The following is a 9,291-nucleotide window of genomic DNA, read 5'->3' as shown; positions in this document are numbered from 1 at the left end:
TCCCATGTGGAGACCGGTTCCCGCTCACTGGCTGAGTGCAGTGCGGGCGCAACACTGAGGGTTGCGATCCCGTTACCGGTCAGTAAAAAAAAAAGACAAAAAGGGAAAACAAACAAACAAAAAAAAAAAAACTGAAGCTGAAGAATACAAAAACTGAATTGAAAAACTCACTAGAGGGGTTTAACAGCAGACTTGATGAAGCAGAAAAAAGAGTCAGTGACCTTGACAGGACATTTGAAATTATTGACTCAGAGGAGAAAAAAGAAAGAAGAATGGGCCAAGCCCGTGGCACACTCAGAAGAGTGCGGCGCTGGGAGCGCAGCAGTGCTCCCGCCGTGGGTTCGGATCCTATATAGGGATGACCAGTGTGCTCACAGTGCTCACTGGCTGAGCGCGGTGCGGCCGGTCTCAAAAAGGACAAAAAAAAAAGAAAGAAAGAAGAATGAAGAAAAATGAAGAAAGCCTAAGGAACTTATGGGACACCATCAAACAGAACAATTTATACATTATGGGAGGCCCAGAAAGAAGAGAGAGAAAGAGAAAGGGGTATGAACTCAGGTGAATAAATAATGGCTGAACACTTCCCAAAGTTGAGGAAGGGATATACAAATTCAAGAAGCTGAACAAACTCCAACAAGGATAAATCAAAGTGACCCACACTGAAACACATTATGATCAAACTGTCAAAAGTCAAAGAGAGAATCTCGAAAAAAGCAAGAGAAAAGTAACTCGTCATGTACTAGAAAGCTCTTATTAGATTATCAGCGTATTTCTCCTCAGAAACCTTGCAGTCCACAAGGAGTGGGATAATATATTCAAAGTGCTGAAAGGAAAAAACTATCAACCAAGAACACTGTATCTGGCAACACTGTCCTTCAAAACTGCAGAAGTTAAAATTTTCCCACATAAACATAAGCTGAGAGGGCTCATTAACACTAGATCTGCCCTACAAGAAATGCTAAAGAGAGTCAAGATTAAACAAAAGAACACTAGACAGCAATACAAAACCACATAAAAATATAAAGCTCTCTGGTAAAGGTAAATACATAAGAAAAATACAGAATAGTATTGCAATGTTGGTGTGTAAATCACTTTTAAGTTTGGTATACAATCTAACACAAAAGCATAGAAAATAACTACAAATCTATGTTAATGGATACACAATATAAAAAGATGTAGGGCCGGCCCGGTAGCACACTGGAGAGTGTGCCGCTTGGGAGTGTGGCGGCGCTCCCGCTGAGGGTTCAGATCCCATGTGGAGACCGGTTCCCGCTCACTGGCTGAGCGTGGTGTGGGCACAACACCGAGGATTGCAATCCCGTTGCCGGTCCCCGGTACGGGCGCGACACCGAGGGTTGCGATCCCGTTACCGGTCAGTAAAAAAGACAAAAAGGAAAAAAAAACTTCAAGTTAATAACAATGAAACTGTACACATTAATTTCCTCAGTTGGTTCTCCCCAAAATCCATTGTGTATGATTTTATTTATTTTATTTATGTGGCGGCTAAGACAAGAAAATTTCACTAAGGTGTCAACAATCATAAAACATTTAACTTGCAATGTAGGGAATCACAGTCAGACCTATAGGTTACAAGACCAGGGCCGGCCCGGTGGCGCACTGGATAGTGCGCCGCTTGGGAAGCGCGGCGGCGCTCCCGTCCGAGGGTTCGGATCCCATGTACAGACCGGTTCCTGCTCACTGGCTGAGCGAGGCGCGGGAGCAACGCCGAGGCTTGCGATCCCGTTGCCGGTCCCCGGTCCGGTACGGGGGCAACACTGAGGGTTGCGATCCGTTGCCGGACACGGAAAAAAGATAAAAAAAGACAAAAAAAAAAAAAGAAAGTAGGGCCTTTGGGAGGTAATTAGGTCATGAGGGTGGTGACCTCATGAATGGGATTAGTGTCCTTATAAAAGAGACCAGCAAAGTGGGGGAGGACAGTGATGTAAAGGAACAGTTTTTGTAAGCCATTGAAGTTAAGTTGTTAAGTTGTTGTCAGTTTTAATTGAATTGTTATAACTTTAACATAGTTTACGTAAAAGTTGTATATTTGTTCATTCTGATCTTTTTCTTGAACTGTTTGAGCCCATATTCAATCAGAACATGGCTATCTCCTGATAAAAAAGTATTCTATCACAAGAAGTAAGGATAAAACTATCAAGTGTTTTCTATTACAGACCTTTGACCATACGGAAATTTTCTTTCTTTTTTTTTAAAGATGACTGGTAAGGGGATCTTAACCCTTGACTTGGTGTTGTCAGCACCATGCTCTCCCAAGTAAGCTAACCAGCCATCCCTATATGGGATCTGAACCCGTGGCCTTCATGTTATCAGCACCACACTCTCCCAAGTGAGCCACAGGCCGGCCCTGACCATATGGAAATTTTCAATCAATAAATGTATATTGAGTACCTACATGAGTTAGGCATTGAGCTAGACACTGAAGTACTAACATAAGTATGAAAGAAGTCCTGCTCTTATGTCATTTCAAGAGAGAGAGACACACATAAACACATATTACTCAGTTTATTTTGCAATGTAATTTTATTTCAATACATGTAGTTTTAAGAGGTTCAAAAATATCTGCCTAAAAACATAACATAATTAGAAGAATCTAAAGCTGCAAGCTCTCTCAAGAAAATGAGGAGGAGGGCCGAGCCCATGGCGCACTCGGGAGGGTGCGGCGCTGGGAGTGCAGAAGCGCTCCCGCCGTGGGTTCGGATCCTATATAGGGATGACCGGTGCGCTCACAGCGCTCACTGGCTGAGCACGGTGCAGCCGGTCTCAAAAAAAAAGGACAAAAAAAAAGAAAATGAGGAGGAGCTAAAGCTTTTACAAACTCCACTTTTTCTCAAGGAATATTAAAATGTTTTATTCTGGAAAGCTTTTTGCAAAGAGACACATGTTTCATTCATTTTCAAAACAGCTCTGAAGTATCATGAAAGCATATAATTTATAACAGTTGAACTTTGAAAGTTTGAACTGCACCAGTCCACCTATATGAGGTTTCTGCATCCATGACTTAACCAACAGCAGATCAGAAGTACAGTATTCCTGGGATGCAGAAGCCCCTTATATGGAATACCAACAATATGTAGAGGCAAGTTTGGCAGGTCCAATTGTAGGACTTGAGCATCCATGAATTTTGGTATATACGGGGGTCCTAGAACCAATCCCCCACGCATACAGATGGCCAACTGCACCCCCAATTAATGTCAGTAAGTAGGGGTGCAAGTCTCTGAGGTGAAGTATGAAATGCTTAAGGTTCCCTGGTGGGTTCTGAGGGCAAACCACACACTGATATCTATACAAGAAAGACATAGGAAGCAAGCTGATTATCAGAGATTATTGTTTTTAAATGAAAATTATCAGGATTTGCCATAAGTAAAGAAGCCATATTTTGAACAGAAAAATCAAGTCAGGTGCTCTGGCAAGTATGAGGGGTCTTCAGAAAGTTCATGAAAAGATTCATATTATCTTTCAATTTCACTTTTCCATGAACTTTTTGAAGTACCCTTGTACATATTCATTGACAAGAACAAAACCAAATTTCTGAAGATTCAAGATTTCTGGTCTCCACAAAGTTCAACAGAATCAGCTCAGTATTCATCTTCTATACCTAGACTACAGTGGTACAGGGTAGGTATACTCACAGTAGTAGTTAACACTAGAATAATTCTCACTGGGTGCCAGGCAGTTTTCATTTAATGCTCATAACAACCCTATGAAGTAAGTACCAGTATTACCTTCATTTTACACATAAGAAAAAACTTAAACTCAGAGACAAAGTAACTTATGTCTGGTCACTTTGCTATAAGTAGGTGAGCTGGTGCTATGAGTTAAATGTGTCCCCCAAAAGTTCTTGTATTGAAAACTTGACCCCCATTATACAAACATTAAGAGGGTGGGAAAACCTACTACGGTATATGAAAGGTGGGGCATTTAAGAGGTGATTAGATTGTGAGGACTGTGCCCTTGTGAATGAATTGATCCATTTATGGAGTAATAGGCATGATTCTGGTGGTTTTAAAAGAAGAGCAAATAGAAAATTAGCTCACTCTTGCTCAGCCTATTCTCGCCATGTGATACCCTAAGTTGCTGTAAAGAGTCACCCCACCCACCAACAAGGTGGCCCTCAACAGATGCATTCCCTGGACCTTGGACTTTCCAGCTTTTGAAACTGAAAGAAAGAAATTTTGTTTCTTTATAAATTACCCAATTTTAGGTATTCTGTTATAAGCAACAGAAATGGACTAATTCAGCTGGGATTTGAAGAAAGGCAGTCAGGTCTAAAGTCTGTACTCTTAAGCACTATGGCTTATTGCCTTTCATAACGAGGATAAGATACCAAAAGATTCTAAAATGCCTACTGAATCATCTTAAAACACTAAACTGTGCTTAAATATAACATTAATATCCAAGTATGATTTATTGAATTCAAATTCTATGAAAGTCAGTTTATCTAAAGCCAATACTTTCCAGTTAATCAATTTCCCATTCCCCAGCCACTCTGTGTTTTCTTTATAATAAGACCTTCTGTGTATTTTCATGTCACTTTCACATATGCATGTGTATTTCACATGCTTCAGGGTCATTCCAGAGAAAAAATATAAAATTAGGCAGAAGGAAAAAGACTGAAGATTTTTCAGGAGAACAAAAACAAAAAGTAAGTTCTACTTGCTACCTTAAAGTACCACATGAGAATGATAAATGATGTTTCATTGAAAACTGAAAACTGGAGAGTTACTAAAATAACATCTATCACTTTTCTTGACCAAACAAAACTTTTCACGGTTTATCTTTTTTTTTTCATACTTACAACTATCTGCCAAGTTTATCACTTTTTAAGAGAATTTCTCTCTCACCTTTATTTTGGTCCCTCCTTGGGATGTCAAAGATGCAAATTCAAAATGTCTCTTCAAAATAATGCCTCACAAAAAAGTCTCCTCTTCCCTAAGTGCAATTTTACAAAAATCAGAATAAAGAGCACAAATGACACAACTCCAAATGCATTTCCATCTACTTACAGTGCTGTTGCTTGTGATGCAAAGGAACAAGAGTGTGGCAGGAACCCAGAAGATCCATCAAGTTGTCCACTAACCCACTCGATGGGTGCTGGTGCGTCCACCAGTGGACATTCATATGTCTGCACCAAACTTTACACAGTGAAAGATTCAGAGACCTTTATCCCCTTTTGATGCAGGAAACAGAGTACAGATTCAATTATGAGATGATTGTCACTTAGGTGGAAGAGGTCTTCTCAAACCAACTTGCCTTTCCCTTAGGGAAAACTGAATGTCCTCAGATACATTCTCTTGACATTTAAGTTTATTTAGTCGCTTCATTTCATACTCCCTTTCAAGTTTGAGGCCTGGAAAATAAAATTTACAAAGCAATCTGACTGTCATTTTTCACCAGGCATAATGTAGTCAAAAGTGAATATCATACAGCAAAATTCACATTCTTGAGTAATAAACAAGATGACAGGGCTACAAAGATAGGAGGTAGGGGTACGGATAAGCATATTTAAACGTATTTAAACACTTTTCCCATAAGAAGCAAATGACACACACAATTTACAATTTATTAAAGCAAATCGTAAGAAACTTACATTCAGCTGAAGGGAGCAGACCATCCTTAATGGTGTTGTATTTTGTGAGTTTTAAAGGACTACCAAATTCAATTTCTCCTAAGAAAGGCAACTTGATGTTGGCCAGGCTCGTGTACCAAGCCTTTGTAAGAAGTGCAAGATCCCGAGGGTCCTGTCTGAGGCAAAAATTCATTAATTCATTCAATAAACAGTTATCGAGCACCTGCATCTCATTAATTTTCAGATCAATTTGGCATTAGACATTTTGGTTTATAGTGGGATATTCAGGATTTTCCAGAGTTGCAACTCTATCCAGGAGATGGAACCTTACATTAACTAATGCAGAGATATATTTAAAAACAACCAGAATTTATGCCAGATACTTCTGTTCACAATGCAGCCTCCCTAAAGTCAATCCAACCTTTCCATGTAAGAGGATATATATAAGAACAATAAGCTCCAAAGTCTTTTATGACTCATCAAAAATATGGTCACATTAAGGAAGGAAAGAAGCGGGCCGGCCCAGTGGCGCACTGCTGAGGGTTGCGATCCGTTGCCGGACACGAAAAAAAAGACAAAAAAAAGGAAAAAAAAAAAAAAGGAAGGAAAGAAGGGCACAATCACATATTGAGCAAGATGCTTGGCACACTCTAAAGCTTTGAGGGTATGATCTGGGGAAGGGGATGAAATTCCAAACTACGACTTTAAAAATCATCATGAAGAAGCTGAAACATTGTTTTATTTAGCCTAATTCTGAAATAAAAAATATCAGCTAATTTCTCATTTGCAGTCAGCATGAGTTCAGCCTCTTATCAAGGCCTCATTAAGAAGAAAGTGGAAGATCTTCTTTGGTCCAAGTAGGGGAGTGACCTGTTACACACACACCACTCCTCCACCACCTTCCTTCATACTTCATCACCTAAGGAGTGACTTGAAGTCTACAATTATTATAGACGTACATGAACAAGTCATAAAGACGTATTTAGAAGAATGTTCATTGAAGCGTTGTTTATTTAAAAAAACAAACAAACATGAAAATCACCTTAATGTCCTATCAAGAAAAGCCTGGTTAAACTGTGGTACATACATGTAATAAAACAATAAGGTCCATCCTCATACGTCAATTTGGAAAGATGAGCAATAAAACAAATGGTGTTTATACGGTACTTACTATATGCTAGGCACTGTTTTAGGCAGTTTACACATGTGAACTCATTTAATTGCTACAATCCTATGAAGCAGGCAGGTGCTATTACTATCCTTATATTATGGATTAGGAAACTGCAGAGCAGAGAACAACTTGCCCAAGGTCACAAGGCTGTTGGTTGTGAAGTTGGGATTTGAACCCAAGAAGTCAGACTACAGAATCTATGCTCTTAATCTATAGGCTATACAAAATATATTGGACATAGGGAGAGTTCACTATGACTCTATGTGTTACAAAGATACGTGTGTGTGTGTGTGTGTGTCTTGCATAGCAGCTGAAATTCTAGAAAAAATATAAGACATTTTACTTCTGAGTGGGACTCGGGGATAGGAACAGGGTATGAGAGATACTATTTTTATTTTCCTTTCATACACTTCTATACTATTTGAATTTTTTTAACATATTATTTTTATAATCTTTTAAAAACACTTAACCAAAAAAAGCCCAAGGTAAGGAGTTACCTTAGCAAATGAATTCCAAAGAGTGCTACTACCATTCTGTTCCCTTTAAGTGAGCTGTTCTTATGATATCAAATAGTTTCTTGAAATAAATAAAGAGAAAGCCCTGGTTTTGCAGAGATTATTCATGATATAAAATTCTGCATAACCAAAACCTAGGAATCAGTGCTTCAATTCATTCTTCAGAAGTAGGAATAGCTTCATATAAAAATTATGTTTATAATGATATTTACTGTAATGGTACTTGCCTCTAGTTAACGGTCTAAATAAATACTGAGCTGACAAAACTAAACAAAATGCAACGGTGAGTTTTCTCTGATTTTCCTATAGCTCTAGTTTTATAACCATATAGGAAATCTCCATTTACTTCTTAGAATATTATTAAAAAGAAAAATTCAATTGACTCATAATGGTAAATACATCATAAACTGTGGTAGAAGGGTTAACAAAACAAAACGAACCCCAAAACCAAAGAAAAAAGCAGCAGAGAGTAAAACGACTATGTGATAGCAATACATGTTCATTATGTGTTCATTATATATGCCAGGCAGTGTGCAAGTACTTTACATATATTATTTCATTTGTAATCCACAACACATAGGTGGGTCAGGTTATATCGATCTCACAGACAGATGCAGAGGTCAAGGCACAGAGAAGCTCACACAGGGAGCCGGGGGCAGGGCCAGGCTGGAGCCCAGGTCTTCTTGATTGCAAAGCCCATGTTGTCTACACACTGCCTGCCAAAGTGTACAGGACGCAAAACTGACTCTTTGTGCCCGCCAATTAAGTGCTCTGTTAAGATACACCTGACACCAGGACATTTTTAGGTATATTTGAACTACCTAAAGAGGTATTGTAGGACGGTGGATGGTAGCAGAAAATGTTGTTTTGGAATAAGGAGGCTCAGGTTCTCTTGCTGGGGTACCTCTTTACCACGTGACTGTGACTTTGCTCAAATTTCTCTGAACCTCAGTTTTCTCATTTGAAGGTGTTTTGTTGTAAACACCAAGTAAGATAATTTACATATTCTTATAAACGCAGTTGCCTTAAAAAAAAAAATCAGTATCCAGACAATTGAAAATACTTCATATAGTCCTTATGGGGAGCATGAGGGTGTCCAGCACTTTTAACAAAGCCTCTCCCCACCCGAGTCAATGCTTACCATGATAAAAATACTTACACTTCATAACAACCGTGCCGCAAAATGGTTTGCACTGTGTTCTTTCTTGGCAAGCCATACGCCATGGTGAATTATTACAGTCCAATTTCCTTACATAGGTGCCTGATATAATGTCACAGATACTCTGTTCACTTTGCCTGAAATGATTGCAACGCAGCTAATTAATTCTTTCACTTAAACATTTGTATAGCCAAGTAATAATGATTCAGAAAAAGCATTTCTCAATGTCAGAAAGTCCCTAATAAATGCTCACTGAACCTGAACCCCGAATGTAAAACTGTATTCTCTTTTATTTTCTACGAACTCATTTTACCATATCTTGCCCCCATATAAGGAGAAATGCAGGTAAGATTTGTCATCCTGAGACAAGGTTTCGGTTACCAGCGTCAGTGTCCTGTCATGGTATTTTGTCACTGCCTGAGCCTGCCCAACCAGCACAAACACCGCATCACCAAAATACGTCTGATTGTGCCCATGTTAAGCGACAAATGGCTCTGCGGGCACAGGAACTTCCCGCCCCCAGCCCGAGCTTTTTAAACGAAGCAATCTTTCCTAGGTCCTCCCTCATTCAAAAATCTGAACTGAAAAAGTGGCCACCTCTGAGCACCACTCCCGCGTCCCCGCCCTCGCACGCTGACGGGGTGAGTCTCCTCTTCCCGGGACCCGCCGTTCCTGCTCGGGACCGGTTCCCAGGAGGGGCGGAGGTGTCGGCCGCCAGCAGAGCCCGGGGCGAAGGGGTGGGCCCCACCCGTGGGCCCCACCCCGCACCTACCCACGCCCGGGCCCCACCCTTCCTCTGGCCCGGACTGCGCGCGCGGAGGCGCCGGCGGCCTCGTTGCCGGGGGTCGGGGGTAGGGGC

At 40.3% G+C, this 9,291-nt stretch overlaps 1 protein-coding gene across 1 annotated transcript; it reads right to left on the bottom strand.

The window, feature by feature from the left end:
- Positions 1-5,234: 5,234 nt before the first annotated feature.
- LOC103586946 (chromosome unknown open reading frame, human C4orf36) lies at positions 5,235-9,100 on the bottom strand. The gene is made up of 4 exons (XM_008568304.1): positions 9,030-9,100; positions 8,433-8,569; positions 5,609-5,763; positions 5,235-5,368 (listed from the first exon to the last, which is right to left on the bottom strand). Exons 2-4 carry the CDS (start codon positions 8,495-8,497, stop codon positions 5,235-5,237), a joined length of 354 nt encoding a protein of 117 aa, XP_008566526.1. The 5' UTR covers positions 8,498-8,569; positions 9,030-9,100.
- Between the last annotated feature and the right edge of the window lie 191 nt (positions 9,101-9,291).

The sequence above is a fragment of the Galeopterus variegatus genome, unplaced genomic scaffold (genome assembly GCF_000696425.1).
Source record: "Galeopterus variegatus unplaced genomic scaffold, G_variegatus-3.0.2 Scaffold396, whole genome shotgun sequence".
In the NCBI taxonomy this organism is placed as follows: Eukaryota; Metazoa; Chordata; class Mammalia; order Dermoptera; family Cynocephalidae; genus Galeopterus; species Galeopterus variegatus.
This window is presented reverse-complemented; position numbering and strand designations above follow the sequence as displayed.

Coding starts and splice junctions, on each gene's coding strand:
- LOC103586946 (XM_008568304.1), bottom strand. CDS start 8,497: ATGGCGTATGGCTTGCCAAGAAAGAACACAGTGCAAACCATTTTGCGG. Junction 5,764..8,432: donor CGGCACGGTTGTTATGAAGT/GTAAGTATTTTT, acceptor TTTTTGCCTCAG/ACAGGACCCTCGGGATCTTG. Junction 5,369..5,608: donor TCTGCTCCCTTCAGCTGAAT/GTAAGTTTCTTA, acceptor TTTATTTTCCAG/GCCTCAAACTTGAAAGGGAG.